This window comes from Ascidiella aspersa, chromosome 4, assembly GCF_963924565.1.
Source record: "Ascidiella aspersa chromosome 4, kaAscAspe10.2, whole genome shotgun sequence".
Lineage (NCBI taxonomy): Eukaryota > Metazoa > Chordata > Ascidiacea > Phlebobranchia > Ascidiidae > Ascidiella > Ascidiella aspersa.
In genome coordinates this window covers 26,946,107-26,966,998 of record NC_139450.1, presented here as the reverse complement: position 1 = coordinate 26,966,998, position 20,892 = coordinate 26,946,107, and the positions used below count along the sequence as shown (strand labels likewise).

The window sequence follows — 20,892 nt, the reverse complement described above, 5'->3', positions numbered from 1 at the left end:
TTCTTAATGTTGGATACATTGTATTTAGTAGAATAAGTTAGGGAACACACATTACAATGCCACCGAGGGTTACCAGACAAAGGTAGTTTTACAGAGGTTTATATTTATCCTAAAATGCATGTAGATGAAACGTTTGAGTGACCGTCATGTGTTCTGTAGATTGAGCAAGAGAAACCTTGATTAATGCAAATTTCTTGTGCACGGTGTATCACAAATTAGTTTGAGACGACTACTCCATTCCTCTTGACCTGCGCTCAGTTAAATAAAACAGTCAAACATGCGTTTTCGATTTTTATTGAGGAAGCCAGGGAAAACCAAATGCCAACAACATTACAGTGAACTAAAAGAAAACTTGAAAAACGAGCCGTCGTCCTACTTTTTCGACAACAACCGCCGAGATCGAAACACTAGCACAAATGAGCGGCCTTCTTTGAATAGTACTAGCTTAGGTCTAATGGTAAAAGAGAGAGAGAGAGAGAGAGAGACTAACGTGGAGTAAAAGAGGGAAGCTGTCTTTCTAAACTGTGGAGCGCCGGATTGTTGCGCGGCGAGACTTGTCCCCGACGACCCGGATTAAAAGTGTGTGCGACGAAGCGTAACTTAGGATTAGGGTGGCAAAAAACACAACACAACCCAGCACAACAAACTTCAAAGAAACGAATCGTTTTCCAGCGAAAGAAAAGAAGGCAATTAAGCATTAGAGAACTCCCTTGTTCGACATTATGTGGCGCTTTTTTTAGATGGGTTAAGCCACAATATTAATAGAGGAATTTTGCTACTTTTTATAATAGAGATGGCACCCGCTGCTTTTTAATGAAAACTATAGCAAGCCGCTAAACACGCTGTAAGATAAAGCGGGAAATGTCCCTTTCTATAGATTTCTATTTTTTGAATAAGTTAGGTGCGAACTAGATGTTAACCCACAAACGCAGAGAGCTGAGACAATAATAAGAGCGGCCGAATTAGAAACAAAAATTCGCGCGCAATTACATTTCGACAAACCAAGATGTTATCCGGACAAGTTAGGGTTGTTTTTACTTTAATAATAATCGACCCTCGGCGAAAATAACCGAGCGGTCTTGGCGAGCACAGGCAAACACACCAGCAGGTGGCGCAGCCGAGCAATCGAGAGCTCTTAAAACTTAAGACGCAGCTTTTAACGCAACGTGACAACAGACAGTCATTTTTTACGACTGCTGGTCAATTTTTACGGCGCGTTTTTGTGATTGAGAGCGCTCGCCGGCGCCGACATTGAACACCACGTGCAGCTACAAAATGGTGGAGAAAAAAAACGGAAAAAGTTTTTTTTATAGTGAGCACACATCGATCAAATGAAAGAAAGCGTGGCCGCGGTGGTGCGTTGGTGGTGGGCGGCTGTTTTTATTTTTGTTCGAACACGGGTGATGAAAACAGGGGGGTTTAAATCTACTTCAGGTGACGTCATAAACAACACACTACCCCTCCACCGGTGACGCGGCACAGCGGGGCGCGTCGTCTAACTCTGCTGGGGCGCCGCTTCAACAACGGGGGCCGCTGGGGCTGGGGCCTGGGTCACTTGGGCCTGAGCTGGGGCTGGGGCTGGGGCTGCAGCCGGTTCGCCACCCTGCGAAAAAAAAATGTTAAGTTTTATAATCGTAGTAAAATTGATTTTTTTAAATTTTTTGGTTGCGCAACAAAGTTGTGCTGATGAGTTTTTTAATAAAGAGCAAAAAAAAATATATATATATATTTATTAGTTTTCTTATTTTAGAACAAAACTGTGGTTTTGGGGCCTTTATTGCAGAACAAGACTGTACTTATTTATTGTAGACAAAAATCCGTATTTTTTTAATTCTAAAACACAACCGTGTTTTTTAGTTTTGATTTATTATAATTGCAAAACATGGGTACTTAATTATTTCATTACGTTGTTTTTAGCTAGACCTGCTGTACAGTGGTCATATAACCATTGTATTTAGCCATAAATTGTTTGGCGTCCATCGCAGCATTTTTATTTATTTATTTTTTTTTCGGACATTACTATCCTTCAGTTGTCAATTAGTTTTGGACTAAAATTATTAACCGCCTTGTATAGAACGTGCACCAAAGTACATCATCCATTATCGGATCGGCACCGATACTTTTCGACCCCCTTTCACCCACCTCTGCACCCCCTTCGGCCTGCTGGGGTCTTGGCTTCCTGGGTCCCCGGTAGCGGGGGTTGCGACGACGTGGGGGGCGTCCCTCTTCCCCCTCTTTTGGCTCACCACCCTCTCCGTTTTCCTGGGGCTGTTCGTCGTTGCGACGTTGAGGCCTGCGGAGCGAGTGTTACGTCACAAGGGCGGCAACAAGTGGTGTTTACTTTTGAATTTGACAAAACCATGTGGATGACTAGGTACACTACGCACGGATCTGCAAGGTAGCTTGAAAACGAATGCCCAAATAGGTCAAGTAAATCGCCATCGTCTTACAAAAGACGTTTCAAAACGCAATTGTGTCATTATCAGTTAATGTGACTAAAATATATTTAAACCCACTTATAAAAGGTAGAACGCAACTCTTGTCATTTGGAGTTTCTAATCGATTTAATGTTTATCTTAAAACTGTACTTCGTGAATGCAAAAACTCTTGATCGCGTCATATTGCCTTAAAGCAAAACAACGGTTACAATTTTATAACGAAAATGTTCAAATTTCGCTTATCTCATAAAACTTACTATAAATTTGTTGTATGTTTTTCTCGTTTAAAAAGAATCCAGTCAATATGTTTTAAGATAAATAGCCAGTCTTAGTTGTGTGGCATTTAAAAACAAGGGCCAGGTTAAATACGTCATAGATGAGTATTAAATCACGAAAGCTTTAGAAAAAGTAATGTTGATTATGACAAGATTTTTTTGAAATAAATGCGTGTGCGACCAGTATAAAAATAACTACAATACAATTTCTGGTAAGCCAGTTATACTTACCAGAGTAATTTTGAATAGTTAGTCAAATGTTCCAGTTCCAATAACAGCCCACATATTACTACAACTAGTCCGCATGTAACACGGTCGGTTGCCAGCATAAGAAACTATGCTTTTTCGACACAAACAAGGAAGACCACGGTTAGGTTAACACCAATGGCCTGAATCACGAGTTTTTTCAGTTGTGAAAAACGGGGAAACTTTTATCACGAGTACCTTGATGATGATACTAACGAGAAAATGACGCTGGTGGACCAGACATGAAATTTGAGGTAGAAATTTATCTACCTGGTTATTTTTTTTAAAGAAAGACAAAAGTGAGCGTTGTAAAATCGACGTTTGATTAATAATTTAAATAATTGGGTTTTGATTTGTTCCCACATACATTTTCAATAACAAACGGTTACCGGGAATATATGTAGTATAGCATATTTGAGAAAATATCCGGCAAACTTGCTAACATATGTTAGCCTACTTGAGACAAAACCGCGCAAACCTATATTATACACCAGACTTTTCGCCCAAACTGTTATAGAGCAATAGAACAACAGAGACTAAGTTATATTTTACCCGCGGCGACGGTTCATGCGTCTACGGCGTCTCTGTGCTTCCTTCTTGGCGTCTTCCTCAGTTTGCTCGACTCCATTCTCAACAACCTCACCGTTCTCCACTGGTTCAGTCTGGACAAAGTAAAGACATGTTTGAAAGGTTGTATATATAAAGGGATGTTCAACGTAGAATATCGAATCCATGTGGTTTTCGTATCCAGTTCTGTCGTTTATTTCGGGTAATTGAAACCGATAAAATTTAAGGCTTAACGCCGATGGTTGCGCCTAATTGTACATACGCGAGTGGCAAGTTTATATAAACGCTGTATACCCATGTCGGATTCTGGTAGTCTTATTACGATTATGACTCGTAGACACGAAACTGGCAAGCAGCACAAGAAGGTTGTACATTGAAATAGCGCTCTAAGCTGGCACAAAATTCTGGCGAAATTGTCCCAATAGGGCAAACATCTGTCATTAAACTTATCCTTAAACATACAAAAAAATGCTGCAATACAGGACCTTATGTGGTAAATTTAAAGTGGTAGTTAAAAAATTGTAAAATACGTTTGCTACCAAAGCAGCCTTGTAACCTTATCAAACGCTATTAGGAATTAAACAGGTAGTTTTAAAAAGGAGCTACGCTTTTGTAAAATGGCTAAAGTAGCCTGTTGTTTAACAGCAAAGTATACCTTGGGTCCACGAGGTCTGGGGCGCCTCTTGGGTCTTGGTCGGGTTTCCCCATCAGCCTGGGGTTTTTCCTCTCCTCCAGTTTCACCCCCCTCTCCCTCGGACTGCTTCTGTATTGGGAAATACCGATCCAGGGGTTAGCAGCGCACAGCTCATCTATATTTCATGCCAACCCAAAGGCTGGCCATGAAAAATTCATGGGCTCACAAACCTGGTTTCCATTAAATTTCAAACTATCCGGACAACTTTACTGCATGGCGTAGTTTTTGCAGCGACAACAATCATTAATTTTTTATCTCTGAAGGCGAAAATGAAAGACCGGCATCTAGGTTTAGCACAAATAATGGCATTCTTTGTGGCAGTATTTCGTGGAAATAGCCAGACACAACTTGTTTTGCAAAATTTAATTTTTTGGGGGCAGAATGTCACGATATTTACGTAAATATATAGACATAATTATATACAAATTCAATATATTTTTAGGTTGATTAAACACTACTTCTATTGGTATGCCGAGCTAAACAGTTACATCCCATATAGTTAACCACCTTACAAACTGAGACTCAAACCACCACCAAATACATGCTAAAAGCAGTTTCTTTACGTGCACATGCGCCGCAAACCTAATCTCCTGCCAATATGTTTTTCAAAATAAAAAAAACACACCTAGGATAGGGTGCACTATGCACGGATATGTAATGTAGCTTATTAATGAATTGCAAAGCCAAAAAAGTCCAGTAGATCGACATCATTTTGATTAAGACGTTTCAGGAAGAGCTTGTATCATTTTCAGTTCATTATCAAAATTTCATTAATAAAGCCATCAGTCTGGTGGCCTTAACAGACCTGTTGGCGCCTTGGGCCTCTTCTGAACCAGGGCGGCGGTGGACGCCTGTAAAAGTACTGACGGGGCCTCTGGTTCTGTCTAGGCGGGCGTTCCCTTACGGCACCGGCGCCACCTTCTGTTTCTTCGTTGCCCTCACCTTCGGCACTTTCCACTTCACGTCGCTACACATATCGCAACATAACGGCCCCGTGTTAGTGGTTAGATGCACTAAATTCTTTGTCATTTCACTCAGCAGTCTCCAATAGCGATGCCTATATTATCGGCTAATAGTTTGCTTCCATCAATATTGATATCAGTTAATTTTGGCTGATATGTTGGCAGATATTTACTTTTTTGTTTGTCTGAGAATTATGCCAAGTTAAAATGCCGAATAAGAGTTTACTAAATATAGGAAGATAAATTGAAATGTTATTTGGATTTGCTTTATACAATTAATTCAAGTTTGGACAATTTTTCCAGGAATATATAGACAAATCGTTATTAGTTGGCCAAAAAAGTTAATAATCACATATAGGTTGATCTCAAGTATCCAACAAAGTTCTGAACACAACATTTTGAGACTTGTTTTTTTTGTGAAGTATTTTGATTTGCCTTAATTATGACCGAAAGGGAGTAGTTTCAACAAACAAATTTCCGAGGATAACCCAGATTTTGCAGGTTAAGAATTGGTCAATAGCAAAACATGTATATATTGCACAACATTGCTTCAAACCCTTGGAAGCTCTGTCCAATTTGCTAATTTAGGATATAACAACAGAAAGAGGTTTTCACCTTTCTATGTCTATTAGAGACCGCTGAGACAAGCCAGGCCCGAAACAAGACAAAACATTGCTATGGCTACTTTTCTGTCATTTTGTTTTACAAAATGGAGAAAGATGCTTACCAATTCAAGATTTTGTGAAATTTTTTTTGCTTAAATCTAAAGCAACTATAAAATTATACTGTATATTCCCGTTGATGAACAGTATAGAATTAAATACTTGATTTCCAAGTGTAGTTCTAGTGAAGGGTGTGGCCTAAAATGGCATGAAATGTAAAATGTTTATTTTTAAAGTTGAACCCATGCAGAAAACCCGAAAAAATATCATGCAACAAGTCAAAATGCATTAAACACATGCCTTCACTTCCCAGGGTATAACTTTTTAAGCTTTTTATTCCACCATGATTACTTTTACAGTCGCAGGTTTGCCCACTCTACACTACCCCAAATTAGTTTCCTTTAACAGGTACGACATTTGTGCCAACTACAAAAGTTACACAGCCCCGGGGTGGCAGCAAACCTGCTTTCTTGGCCTTGGCGTCCACTTCTTGTATCGACGTCTGTCAGCGGCATACTTGCTGCCCTCCACGGGCTCGCCACCTGGACCAGTTACATTCGCTGCTTCAGGAAGACCCTGAAAAACACAACACACATGTTAATGTACAGTACACCAAAAGCCATCGCCAACTTCCGAATCTGTCAAACAATAATGGCAATCTAGAAAAAAAAACAAGGCAGGCTAAAAATATCTGGCCTGTGGTAAGCTTCAAACTTACAGTCTAAATTCATTTTAATTCAATGAATATACTGATGCTGCTAGGCATGATATCTTATATAAAATTGTTCTTGAGAATGGGCACTGGGCAGCACCAGTATGTTTAAATGTGATTACATCAATTCCCGCACAACAGACATAGTCATGTTCTCCAAATCATACGATTGAATTCAATGAACCTACTGTTGTTGCCAGGCATGGTATCTAATAGAGATAGACCGATATTTGGCTTCTACCGATATATCGGTATCGGTAAATGTAGGCCGATACTTTTGCCGATATTTTAGTACAAAAATATGATATAATTTTTCCTGTACAACAAACAACTTATCAATTTTTTTATGAAAAACATTTTGGTTTTAGCATCACACCAAGTTAATATGCAAAATAATAGTTTAATAATTTATAAAGGTGTATAAACTAAAACATTATTAGGATTTCATTTTCAATTTATTCAAGTTTTGAACATTTCCCAGGTATAAAAAAAAATCAGTATCAGATATCGGTTGAAAAATTGTAAAAAATCGGGTATTGGTATCGGTCCAAAAAATGGATATCGGTTGATCTTTAGTATTTAATATAAAATTGTTATTATAATTGTTCTTGAGATTTTATAATTGATACTATGCTGGGCAGCACCAGTAAGTTTAAATGTGATTATTATTTCCGGCTTCCAACAGACATAATCATGTTCTCCAAATCATACTGTGTGTATACCTTATTTTCAGACGTTTATTTATAAAACAAATGTAATCACCCCTTCAGGGCAGGGCGAAGTACGCTTCCTAGAAAATTGTGACAAGAAATTGATGTTTTAAACCAGTGACCCCCAAAACTATTTGAACACTTGGCATTACAAACACCTGAATACGGTCCTATACTGAAAAAATCCTACAAAAAGTAAACACTACACAAAACAGATCAATTAAAAAAGAAACTTAATAAAACAAAAGAATGTGTATCTTAGTTTAATAGAGGTGTACTTTCACCACTTTAACGCATAGTTTTACCACTTTAACCAAATATGTTAATTTTTTTTTTTAAATAACTCTTTATTTTTAGAATCCTTGAAAAATAATGTATCGCATTTTATTAGTACATTTTTCAGCACCTATTAAAAAGTTAAAACCCAACAAATTAAACAATAGTATTGAAACAATTTAAACAAAAAAAACAATCTTATTGGTTAATTTAAGTCTGATGACAGTCAAATTTTGTACATATAACTTTTGAAGCACCTTTTCGCCTTCGACGACATCGAACTCTACAACTTCTCCATCGCCGACACTTCGAAGGTACTTCTTGGGGTTGTTTTTGATGATTGCGGTCTGATGAATAAACACATCCTCCTTGTTGTCGTCGCGGTTCACGAACCCGTAACCGTTGCGAACATTGAACCACTTCACCACTCCTGTGCAGTGTGTGGCTGTGTCAAACAAAAACAAATTAATTTTACACCCAAATAAAGAATTTCAATATTGAGTCGGGGCGTGTCTGCATTCCATAATGTGGCCAGTACTTAACATTTTTAGCCAAATTTCCAGAGTATATCTGCACTCAAAGCTATTTATTATGTAACACTGCTATATTTCACACCAAATGGCATTAATGGCACAGCTAAGGGTAAGCATTTCACACCGGATATCTTTGGCGGAACGGCACTGAAATACAATAGTGGCATAGAGAAGTTTTTAATGCCTAAAAATTTTCCAATCTGGATTTCTAGTTCAAAGTTTATTGTTTTTCATTATTACAAATAAGGTTTGGGGCTGGCCTAGAATCCTACCAATCTCTTTTACAGTAACCGAATGCGTTGTTAAGTTTGAAATTGCAAGGGAGAAATAAATGTTGGAGAATAAATATATATAATAATAATATAACGTGACCCACCTACACCCAAATGCTCACTTTCACCCTAAACCACATAATGTTAGCATGTAAACCCCGAGACAAAAATATGGGAGGATTGTAAACCAGCACCGAAGGTTTTTTACAAACATAGTTGATTAAAACAAGCATAAGTACCTGTATTGTAAATATTTACAATCTGGTAATTTAAACTAAAAGAGAAACAATAGCAAGAAAACCTTCATAAACAAATAGTTTATTTTTCGGTACCACAAACCAACAGAACAGAATATTTGTGTTAATGCTGTTATCAGCAAACTTAAAAAGTGAAGTTTGAAGGGTGTTGGGCGCTGGTCTAGAATCCTACAACGCATAATACTTGGGTAACGGTGGGTCAAGTATTATTATTATTAAATAAAGAATATAATAATACTCGACTCACCCACATCCATACACTAACCCGCACACTAACTGAAATATTATGTGTTGATTTAATAATTGTGGTAGGATTCTAGACCAGCACCAGGTGTTGTTTACCGGTATAACAATTTTCTGTGCTAATAATATATTGTATATCGTTAAACAAAGCAGAACCTATTGGTTTTTGAATGCTACATGGTTTATGAGCCATTTTGATAAAGCATTAAATTTATAGGATGTTCAGCCCATTAATTCGTTAACCCCAGTTAAATTAATGCACAAAATGTAAAAAAAAACATAAGTTAGAAGCAATACATTTCCCGCTGCACTTTATGCTTATTTACACGTAGAACTTTCTAAATTTACAACAAACCGATTATTTTTGCAAAAAAATACATTCAAAAACTTTTTAGGCTTTCTGAAAAGCGACCATTAGTTTAGCAATAACTAAGGCTCACCCAATATCTTTTTCTCAGCCTTGACTTGCTGGTTCGCGGTGGCTTCGTCGGGCTGGTTGGTGGACTCCGACATTTTGATGTTTCTCGGATTTTCAACGATGTTTTTTTCGATCTGCCTGCTCTGTTCGCCTTGGCCTCTGATGGAATGAAGAGAAACGTTTGTCACGTCACAGGCACTCCAGCGTGAATCAGCCGAGCGTAAGAAAGCGGCCGAGATTAAATAAGCGAAAAGGGGCGATTTGCACCCAGCACCCGCACTGGAAAACTGTTGGACAGATGGCGACGCGCGGAAATCGCCACGTTTCGGCTTTGACTTGCGAGACAACAATCCACTGGAATTCTATTAATCGCCTGAGGTTCTTAAGTATTTTCATTTTTGACTTGTACATTATTAACTCATTTGGCTTGGTGTACAGTAAAAAGCTTAAGAAACAAACATTTACGGCACACTGCCTAGAAAATACCAATTTCATATATTAATAATCGCCTTTAATAAAAGGCAAAGCCTAGTATACCTATTAGTTTTATTTGTATGCGCATTTAAAATGCAAATAGTCTGCTCATTCAAATTTACAAAAAGTTTCTCTGCACACTCGGCACACTTTCAAAGCACACTGGTGTGCCGCGGCACACAGTTCATGAATCACTATGTAAAAGGCAAACAAAACCATATTTAAAAATTTAAAGAAACAAATTTAAATCTACAGTACTGTACCAAATATTTGTAGCCTACGTAAATATATAACAAGATGTGTCTATTGTCAGGGTAACCTCAGTTATTGCGCCGTTAGACACCCTTTGTATATTAATGCAGTTTTTGCCTTGAACTTTCGTGAGAAGATATATTTCTATAGCCACTATAAGACTTTCTTCAGTTCGCAAATCGAGCAATAGTCTGCTTCACCTGATTCAATATTTTTCGTTAAATGGGATCGCAACCAGAAAACAAGAAAAAATACTAAAAATGGAATTTGGGACATAAAATTTGACCTTCATTCTTATTCAGTTTCTTTCGTTTATGCTTTCACAGCTACGAAAAACAGGACAAACATATTTACGAAAAATTAGGCAAGCTGATTTCACCTAGATAAAAAGATTGCTACCAACCAGCAAATGCAAAATGCAAATTACATATTTAAAAGCACTTTATTTTGTTTAAAAAAAAGACGAATCAAACGTTATAGGGCGGGTAAACTTTCATACAAGGGGCGATGGCGAACATTATAGAGCGATGTGTTTGTGAACTCATAAACAAAACAAAAAAAAGATTTTGGGAGGGTTCAAGGCAAAATGAAAAGTGTAAAATAAAGCACATACAAACGTAAACCAAAGGTGGTGAATGCGCAACGTGAAATGAATGCAATCAGTGAGCGTTTCGAAAGCCGTGCACAAAAGAAAGTGCTGGGAAAAAAGGACAATTTATGATGTAAAAAGCGAACAAAAGGGCAACACGAAAAATAAACAGTGTCTATAATGGCGATAGCATCTTTAGACAGTAATACACGAGAGGCGAATTTAAACAGATTTCGCACAACACAATTATAATAATAATAAAGAGTGTTACCACTAGTAGCAATGTAGTAGCGCATACACTCAAGACAGAAAGTCGTGTTTTCGTGCGTTTTTTTACGCATTTTGGAAAACAAACGACATAATTAAGTGAAACATATATTTGTAAGCTTTGCTCAAGGCATTTTCGCCGAGCGAAAGCAAGAATCGTGCTCATAAAGAGGGTGAAAAAACATACCGGCACTCATAGAAGTTCGAGCGCTTTTAACAAAAAAGCCTATTTGACAGGCTGCGTTGAAAATGAGTGAACGCAATTTTACCAAAAATACAAAAAAACACGCAACAAAATGACTAAATTACCTGAAAAAAAACACGACAATTAAACTTATAAAATATAGAAACACAATAGCGCCCTGAGAAATTAAGATTTAGCACCACGGTCGCCACACATCGCCACCAGGTGTCTCGAAAGATCCGCTAGAGGTGAGAGAGGGGCAGGGCAAGGTTACTGGGGTCGAGGCGGCCCGGGGCGCCCCGATGTGGTCCATCCTGGGCAGGTGTTTCCAGGTCTTTTGGACGCCCTGGGACGGCGTGACGTGCGAGTCCGCGGCGAAAGCAAAACGCAGATTATTCGAGTCCGCGGATCTGCGTCGATCCGCAAATGACCGATCGACTCCTTGATGCTGTGTGAGAAGATGTTACAATGTTAAAGTGTGACTCGAACAGGGATTTGATACAACTAGTGGGTACATTCAAACAGGTTAATGATGTTATGGATAATTCGATCTATAAGCCTATAGCTCAGAGGTTCTTAAACTGGGTCTATGGACCCCTTGGGGGTCCGTGAACTAGTTTTAGGGGGGCCTAAGAAGCAATCAATTTATCAAAAAAACAGTTTAATTAAAAATAAAACGGTTTTGCACTGAATGTATTAAGACTCAATTTCACTTGCACATTTTGCGGGACCGAAATCAGCATGAACTCATAGTGCGACGTAAATTTATGAAAACATTTCTGAAATTTTAAAGAAAAAGAAACCCCTGCTATAGTTGGGCCAGTAGAGTAACGGTCTTGACCTGGCCGAGATTGTGAGTTTAAATCTCACTGGGTAGGCTAGTTTTATTAGGCTTAAAAATTGCTTCCCTAATTGGTTTCGAGTGTAATTGTAAAGTGGGATTTTATAGAAAGGGTTGGCTTACTTTGGGCACCAAATCTTGTCGCCCGACTAGAATCTAATAAAAAAGCCATACTGCGGTGAGATTCGAACAAACGACCTCGACATTTCCGGGCCAGTTGCTTACCAAACGAGCTACGCAGCTTAGATGCATCAAACTATGACGACATCGCTGCATATTTAACTTCTTGTAAATTATTATCTACATTTGAAGTTCATTTTGATAAGCTGAAATAAATATTTAGCGTTTTGATATTTTCGGCGAATTACAAGAAAAATGCTCACTTTTATTGGGTTCAAACACTGAGTCGCCGCTTTTTTAGTAAAATACATATACTTATTCTGAAAAGGTAAATACATTGTAGCCTTGGGAGGCGGGTTAAGGTGTGCGGTTAAAGTACAGTAGGCCTAGGCCTTTTTTGATTCACCGTAACTAATGTGTTTAACCAAGTCGGGATTTTGAGCCGAACTTAGTTTGCAAGAGGAATTATTGTAAGAGCATAGATTTTAACTACAAGAGATGTAAGTGTGCTATACCTTTCGAGGGGAACGCTTTTTGCAGTCAAAAAGTTCCTTCTGATAAGCAGCCAGAACACCTTCTTCAATAAACTGAAGAAAATCGTTGAAGGAATCTGCAAACAAAACGAAAAAATTGTTTTTGTTTTGTCGTAGTAAGAATATCTATTGAAAATGAATAAAAATTGATTTGAAACAAGTTTAAAATTGTACCCTTCTGTAATGAGGTTTCATATTCTTACAACCTCCAACCATTATGCTCAAAAGTTTCGTTTAGTGAATATTAGAATAACATTTTTTGTACAATTAGTTATTCATTTTGGAGCATAATGGTTGGAGGTTTAGTTAAAGATTTAATTCATTTATGAAACAGTTAAATACACACTTAGGTTTGTCGTTGCATAGCACATCCACATTTTCGAAGTACCTTCGAAGATGCCGGACTAGCTTTTAAAAAGTTATCAAGGCCTTGGTTACAGTAGTGTGTCACAGCTTAACCACAGACTTATGTAGCTGTTGGTAGCGTTATTTTCACACCAGAACACTTATCATTTGTAAAATTGACATTCCGGCAAATACTGCTTATTAAATGTACCGACGTTTCGATAACCTATAGGGCAACTTTGCGAAAAATATGTATATATTGCGGTCGAAGAAAAAAACAATTGAACACGGTTTGCAAGACGTGGTGGAAAAAAAAGATAAACCCTATACCAGAACAACGGGAGAGCGAGGCTGTGGCTTTTAATTATTTATTGCTCTGTATATTTTTCGTAATTTTACAAATGATACAATGCCTGGCAGCAACAGTATATTCAGAGAACACTTGAGTTTTGGTCACCTTCCATATCGGTGCTTTTTCCAGAACCAGACCCAGACCCAGACCCCGAATAGTAGTCTGACGTCACCGGACCCCCGCCCCTAGGCGATTGCGAAATCAAGCTGTGGGGCTTGTGTTGGGGGGTCGAGGTCATGGTGGGGGTGAAACCGCGGTTGTAGCCGGTGCTCTGGTTCAGTTGTTCTAAGATTCAAAAGTCAAACAAACAATTGTTTAAAATTGGAAGTAATACAGGTTCTGAAGATGAAGGAAATAAACATGCTAAATTTAAAGAAAAAAACTATGAATTTAATTGTAAACTTTAATATATTTCGAAAGAAAAAAAACAAAAAAAACGCAGAAAAATATTAGTCATAGGTTTTTTTTTTATAAACATTGAAAACCACAGGAAACGCTTTAAGCCACTTGTGTTTGTTTATACATTTAATAACAAGAAGAAATATTTCCAGTAATAGGTGGAATTATGTTTGCAAATTTTGTAAAAAAATGTAGGATTTCCGTAATGAGTGGGTGGCTCGGTCCTCTCATGCTTCCCAAGCCTAAACGTTAAGGGTTTTTATACCTTTTTGTGAGACTTTGGCTTCCTTCTTTACTTGGCTCTCAAGTTCAAGTTGCCGCAGAAAGGAATTGTACATCACTAGGGCATTGGGTTGCGATTTGAGCGAATCTGCAGCAAAGTATGAAAAAATGAATAATTGGCAGTGTTATAATGACTTGAGTAAATGACTTGACGGGATTTAGTCTTTTTCGGGCAAAATGACTTGACTTAACTTAACGAAGTCTTTTTAGACCAATGACTTGGGTTAAAATAGCGTGTTTTCATTAAGCATTTTTTCGTATAATTGGGTTATTTTTTCTAATTTTTGCACATAAAACAATTTGCTTGCGCTCTGTTGCCTTTTTGGTATTATTTAGTAAGGTATTGCCCATAATCGGACGAGTTTACCCAATTTTAACAGACAACATGGATTGGATTTTTAAAACAAATCAAATCCAAGGTAAAAAGACTTGAGTAAGTTATTTTACAGATGACTCGACTTAAGTTCTTTCACAATTGATTTGACTGGGAGTTATCAAAATGAGTTATTTACAACTCTGATATTTGATGAACAATATTAAAATCAGCCTTTTTAAAATAAAGAAAAAATATTAATAACGACATTTGGTTTTACCTGCTCTTTTCACATCTTCGGCTTGGTCAACTTTTGTGTTGCTTATGACTTCGGCGTTGTAGGGGAGCGCCTTCTTTCTGCTCTTGCGCAACAGTTGCCTACTTTTGCGCCTTCCGTCTGCAACAAAATAAGTAAAAAAATAAAATTTAATTTTATAAAATGAAGAGATATAAATCGTATCTAACAAGACCGGGAACATTAAGGGGCTAACCGAAACCAGTTGATAAATCAAGCATTTTTGAAGCAATACCAAACTATTCTGCGGTGAGGTTCGAACTCACGACCTCCGGTCATGCACCGTCGCTCTACCTACTTGTTGGTCAAAACTAAACCTACGTATAAATGTCTTCCATTAAACGAGCCTTACTATACGAGTTAGTAAGAGTGTTTTAAGAAATTTTTATACCGACTGAATGTTTCTTAATCAAATTGCTAAGGATTGCAACTTGCTTCGGAATGGATTCTGCAAGTGCACTGCAAGCAATTTTCTAGGCAAAAAATCCGACGATTTACTTACGTTTTGTTGTGGTAGTAGCGGCGGTTAGCGGATATTGGAAGTTATTATAACTTCCGTACGGTGGCGTTGTTGCTGTCGGTACAGACGAGGTTCGAGTTCCGAAGCACATATTTTCCTTGGTGCAGCAATTGATAGCTGTAGGTAAAATATAAATCCAGTAAAAAAGCAGTTAACAGTGAACAAAAATCGAACGGAATTAACAGAGCGAGAAAGCATTCAAAACAGTGATGAGGTAAACATAAAAAGTAAATGATTTTCAGTATTCTACAAAAAAAAATATCGTCACATTTCTTTATAGCTACGGGGTCACGTTTGTTACAGGAACATAACAACGTTTATGCAAGGATGAAAATATTGGCACACAGTTTCTTACCGGTGTGCCGTGTTCCGTTGACGGGTGCAAAGGAAAGGCCCTTCTTGGCAGGTCTAAAAAGAAAACAAAAATGTTAACCATAACAAAAAGCTATATTTTGGTGGAATTGAACTGTTGCCTGTCGATCACTGCCACAGTAACACACACAAAATTCCACGGATCAAATAAGATTTTTTTTTAATTTATTATGTGTTTATGTTGATGGTACGAATATATGTTTTACACAAACGTTTAGTACATTTGTTTTACATTATTTTATTTGAGCATTACTGCTTTACACAGCAGACATCCTTCACGCAAGAAGGGAAGTATACTACTTTTTCCCTGTATCTTATACTTAACTTAACAGTAGACATTCCCATAATTAAGGCAAAGAGAACAAGACTTCTAATAACAACTCACTTTTTTACAGTGCACATCCGCGAAATTCCAGAAAAAAACTATATCGCCCTAATATAATTCTAAAACTGTATATTACTCTAAAAATTAATAACCACTGTTTGAATTAAGCAAATAATTCAAACAGTGGTTAAGCAGTGGCACCTGATTTTCAGATTAATTAAAAACGGCTACCAACAAAAAAGACTGTACTTACTGGGGTTCTGAAATATCAAGGTTTACTTAGCACATATACCGATACAATCACGATTCACTAACAGCAGTAACTAGTTCTCCAATGTTCAGTGAGGCAAAAGTAATTAACGTACCGGGTCGACGACGGCGTTGAAAAGATTCCAGTGGCGCAGGCGGTCGACTGGGCGCTGGCGTTGCTCGGTGTGACGACACAGTGCCCCACTCCTGACGTGGCCACCTACGTAGGTGCAAGACAGGCGCATCAGTGATTAAGTAAACACAACATCTAATTGCGCGGTTCAATTGAACGTGACCACAAAACCGGCCTTGTATACTACAACCAGGAATACAGTTTGGTCTTTCGTGAAGCAATAATTTTAATATTTTTAGTATGATGTTTTTCAGACTAAACAAGCGTAAGAAATGAACAACTCTTGTTGCATTTTTATAGACATTTATTTTACAGAGAGTATGTTGTGATGAAAAAACCTTACAATATCGAAATAATAAAAAAACAAACTTAAGTAATATGTTGTAACAATCAAGGGAATAAAAAAAACATTATCAGTCAAAATGTCAAAAAAAAATCACATTTACAGTCCACATGCCACAAAATTACCTTACCATTAAAACTTATTTATACAATTTATGTTCTAGTCTAGATATAAAAAAAACTTTTTACGGCTACCAATGTCACATTTAACAAAAATATACAAGGTTATTGTACGGTTAATTAAAAGCTATTAGTAGCCGTAGGTTAAGTAGAAATGCTGCCACTTACTAGTCTTGTGCGTTTTGGCAAGGCTCGTAGATGTTGGCTTGAAGGACAAGACGCCAGTCGCTTGACGGGGACATGGCCTGGAAACTGGACAGACGTTTCTCGCTGCAACGACAAATATCACTTACTGGTAATGAAATAATACATTTGCATGTAAAACAACGACTAGGATAATGTTCAATGGCTCTTCTACGTCAGTGTTCATTTCGGGGGATATAAAAAAATTAACAGCCATAAAAGGATGAGAAAAAGACCTGGTACAGATAGCAGGTACCACAGTATTTGTAAAACGTATAAAATCACACACAAAACATACCTCAATTCAGGTAATAAGTCTTAACAGTGTCTTAAGTGATACAATTTAAAACCAGCATTTTTGTGGGATTTAACTTTAAGCGGGAACAACAAACGAATATTTGCTTAGCTTTCTTGTTCAGTTATAAGTTACTTTGGGAGGACATTTAATGCAAAACTAGAAGCTTATCGAAACTTATTACACAAAGCAGGCAGTGGCTTCAGGTATGCAGAGTTAGTTGTAGTTTATTTAGAAAACGGTGCTGTTGTCATAGTTATGAGAATAACCACTAACTAAATCAACACGCTTCTAGACAAACTTGCATTATCGGCAACATGGTTTGTCATACAGAAAACGATGGTTTTAAGCATAGATTATTCGGTCGAAAAGTTAATCTATCATCTCCAGTAAAACGTGCTGTTCTCACCGATTTAGCTTCACGAAGCGGCGTTACCAGTTTCACATTACCAGCCGAGCCTCTGTCGTTCAGCAACCTGTTTAGGGCCAGGTTCCTTTCCATATTCGAAACGGTGCTAATGACCATGATGCTGCTTAATCGTTTTTTTTTATGAACTGTAAATAACGCCCCTTGTTAATACAACAACAAACACAGCTCCTTTCGGTACGACGATAATCCACAAGTGAACAGCTTGGCATGCGCGGCGCAGCAATTTAAAAGGCGAAGGCTCGACTGGGCGGTTGACTGCCGTCAGCACAGCAGGCCTCGGCAATCAAGACTTGGCGGCAAAACATTAGCGCTGCTTGAGAGCAGTACAGTCCTTATCAGCTGGAGTTGTGCCATGGCGGCGTTTAGAAGTGCGCTAGTCTTGTAGGTCGTAATTTCTGCCGGTTGCTGACCGGATATCTAAACGCGCTGTTTGCAGACTTGGACCATTGGAATATTGTCAGCTTTTCCGAGTTAAGATAAGGATTTTATTGGCATTTCGCTCAAAACGTGTCGATTTAGACAACTGCCATTCGAACCTCGCAGTCTAAAGTTTGATATATGATTTTTAACATCGAATTGTTGAACAACCAAACTCCTTCTAAATCTCATCTAAAGTGTGCAGCTAGGATTAAAAATGAGAAATTTTAATCTTGCAATCCTGGTCTTATTTTTTTACTCTCTATCTTTTTGTTGTAATTTCTATCTTTTTGACTAGCGCAGAAAAATATTAACAAAACGCGATTGTTAACGTGTTTAGCCTGGCTGCTTAAAATAACAGTTATGTGCTATTTTACTGGAAAAGGGTTTTTGGTGGTGAAATTGGACATTTTATGTGGTGAGTTGGTTGTATTAAATATGTGATAACTTGTTCCGAACGACGGCCATTTATGTGGATTGTGTTTGTTAGAGCAGTGGTTCTCAACCTTTTTAACTTACGGACCAGCGCAACTTCAAAACAAAATTTGCGGATCGGTGGACCTTCAAACATCAAAATCAACCCCAAATTTGATTAAGACAATTTAATAAGAAAATATGCAACTTAAAAGCAAAGAATAGAAACTTTAATTTAATGAGCAATTTGCTGCTGTCTTTTTTTAAGCATTGTGACGTAACATAGAGTTAATGGCTGGTGTAAGTTAACTCTTGGACCAGTTGTATGTAAAAAAAAACTTCAATAGAAACACGTATAACCAGTGGTGGGATTCAAATTCCGATTCTATCACAAAAGTCAAATTTTTCAGCCGGTTCTGTTACAAAAAGTCATATTTTACGGGAAATAAATTAAGTAGTTGCAGGAACAGGATGCAATGCAACCCCAGGTTCCAGCGAATGTTGTGAACTGCGAACCGGCTGAATTCCATCACTGCTAACAGCCACACTAAAAAGCAGCAGTCGTCTCTTGACTTGTACTTATGACGCAACAATTAGACTTTCAAATAAACAATTACAAAGGGAAAATTACTACAATTATAAAAATTAACACAATTCAAGACTGTTACGGGCGACCTTGACCACAGTGGCGTAGCCAGCCGAAAATTTTTGGGGGGCCAAAAAGTTTGAACTTTTTGTTTAGCTTTTGTCATTATATTTACCGCCGTAACGAACACAATAACAATGTTAGCAAACCGTTTCGAGCAGCAACTGACTGAGTGTTAACGCAATACTCCATTTCCAAGAAAACCATTCAAACAGCAAAAACTGACTTTTAAGTAGTAAAACTACATTAATGTATAGCAAATGTAATATTAACTACATCGTTTGTGACGTAACAGTACATGACAATTGAAGGTGTGGCAAGCCTGTGATCGACTGTTGTGGTACTGCTCACAAATGCTAAAAAAACAAAGTATTAAGAGTAAAATATTTATAAATTTTGGGAGGGGGCCATGGCCCCTCAGCCCTCCCACTGGCTACGCCTATGCTTGACCATTGCACATTTTGAAAAAAACAAACACGTGGGCTACTTGAATCTGAAAATATCAATTTATGGAATAAAATGCAAAAATCCATTGACAGTAACCAGTAATGCTAACCGGTTCGCTAATCTCATAAAATTTCGTGAGACGGTTCTATAGAACCGGTGCGAACCGGCTGAATCCCACCACTGCGTATAACAGTAACACGTATGTCATTGTAATACGTGTTTCTATTGAAGTTTTTTACAGCTGGTCCCAAAGTTGACTTAAACCAGCCATTAACTCTATGTTACAACACAATGCTGCAAATTGCGCAACTGGCGAAGTTCTAAATTTGATGCAAGCCGCCAAAATCTGACAGATATAAAATTCTAATATATTTGGCGGACCGGCAGGAAAGTTGACGGTCCGCGGACCGGCGGTTGAGAACCACTGTGTTAGAGTGCATATATCCTCACTAAACGCTTTTGTGGTGTTCTAGTGTTTGGCGCTTAAATTTACTTAAACTCCAAACCCCTTTTTTCTCTCCCGTAAACACGACAAAAAAAGATTGCTTTATAGTGTTTCTTAAAATATTTTACTTGGCCCACCCTTTTGTTTCAATCAAATAATGAGTGCCCCAGCATTTAAAACAAAATACAGTAGAATAACATTTAATTATGCAGTACTCCAATAACTACTTACTGTTCATCAGGCGCCAAATAATTTCATTTTCGTCAAAATTTAATAAGATGGATGTGCTCCAGTTATCATTATTAATTTATCATAAAAGTGTAGTGTGCGTAACTTTTAAACTTCCTTAAAACTTAATTCAACAATGGCGTACCCTTGCATGGATAACATAAACGGGCGATTTAGTTTTCCAATTAATCCCTCATTAACTAAACTGTTTGTTGCAAGTAGGTATGTCCTATACTTAACATTTTAATCGGACACCAATACCCACATTTTGGACAAAAAGTATTGCGAGTATCGGCGATTACACTTGTTATAAAAAAATATCTGCTCTGATTTGATACTAACATACATCCCTATAGTTGTAAGCAAACTTATTAGCTACCTATGTTTTATATATGATTTTGTTAAATTTAGTACACTTTAAACGCTTCAAATTAATTACAATCATAGCAAGCAAAAAAGTACTTCGTATTTGTGTGAAACAATTCACGTGACCCATTTTAAACTGTGGTTTAGAATTTACTCAACAAAAAAATTTAACTTCGCAAAAGTTATCCATAGCTAAAAGTCAATGCTAAATATAGAACAATAGAGTTTGTTAAGATTATAATGTCTGGATCCTTGGTGGAATGTTTTATTACACTTATATTAGCATCGAATGCAGGATAGTAGCAAATCACGTCAGCAAATAACACACACTTAAATATTTTGTAGCGATAAAATACAACACATTAAGGATAAATGAAAGCGATTAATCGTCGTCAGGGGGTAATACCTTCACCCAACAGGCAAAACGTTTGTATGTTAAATGTGCGGCG

At 37.6% G+C, this 20,892-nt stretch overlaps 1 protein-coding gene and 1 pseudogene across 2 annotated transcripts; both read right to left on the bottom strand.

Moving 5' to 3' along the window:
* Nucleotides 1-476: 476 nt before the first annotated feature.
* Nucleotides 477-9,421, bottom strand: LOC146157227 (B box-binding protein-like). Of its 2 annotated transcripts, XM_083386574.1 has the most exons (8): nucleotides 9,288-9,421; nucleotides 7,800-7,987; nucleotides 6,307-6,420; nucleotides 5,026-5,187; nucleotides 4,182-4,289; nucleotides 3,512-3,621; nucleotides 2,143-2,293; nucleotides 477-1,603 (listed from the first exon to the last, which is right to left on the bottom strand). In XM_083386574.1, exons 1-8 carry the CDS (start codon nucleotides 9,358-9,360, stop codon nucleotides 1,496-1,498), a joined length of 1,014 nt encoding a protein of 337 aa, XP_083242700.1. In that variant the 5' UTR covers nucleotides 9,361-9,421; the 3' UTR covers nucleotides 477-1,495. The 2 variants fall into 2 exon arrangements, with proteins under 2 accessions (XP_083242700.1, XP_083242701.1); XM_083386575.1 differs by lacking the exon at nucleotides 5,026-5,187.
* Nucleotides 9,422-11,224: 1,803 nt separating this feature from the next.
* Nucleotides 11,225-17,576, bottom strand: LOC146157226 (uncharacterized; annotated as a pseudogene).
* Nucleotides 17,577-20,892: the final 3,316 nt, after the last annotated feature.

Excerpts from the sequence above, each read along its gene's own strand:
- LOC146157227 (XM_083386574.1), bottom strand. The coding sequence starts at position 9,360 with ATGTCGGAGTCCACCAACCAGCCCGACGAAGCCACCGCGAACCAGCAA. Across the intron at positions 6,421-7,799 it reads ATGTCGTCGAAGGCGAAAAG|GGTCTTCCTGAAGCAGCGAA; the intron begins GTGCTTCAAAAG and ends TGTGTTTTTCAG. Across the intron at positions 5,188-6,306 it reads CGCCAAGGCCAAGAAAGCAG|CGACGTGAAGTGGAAAGTGC; the intron begins GTTTGCTGCCAC and ends CGATATGTGTAG.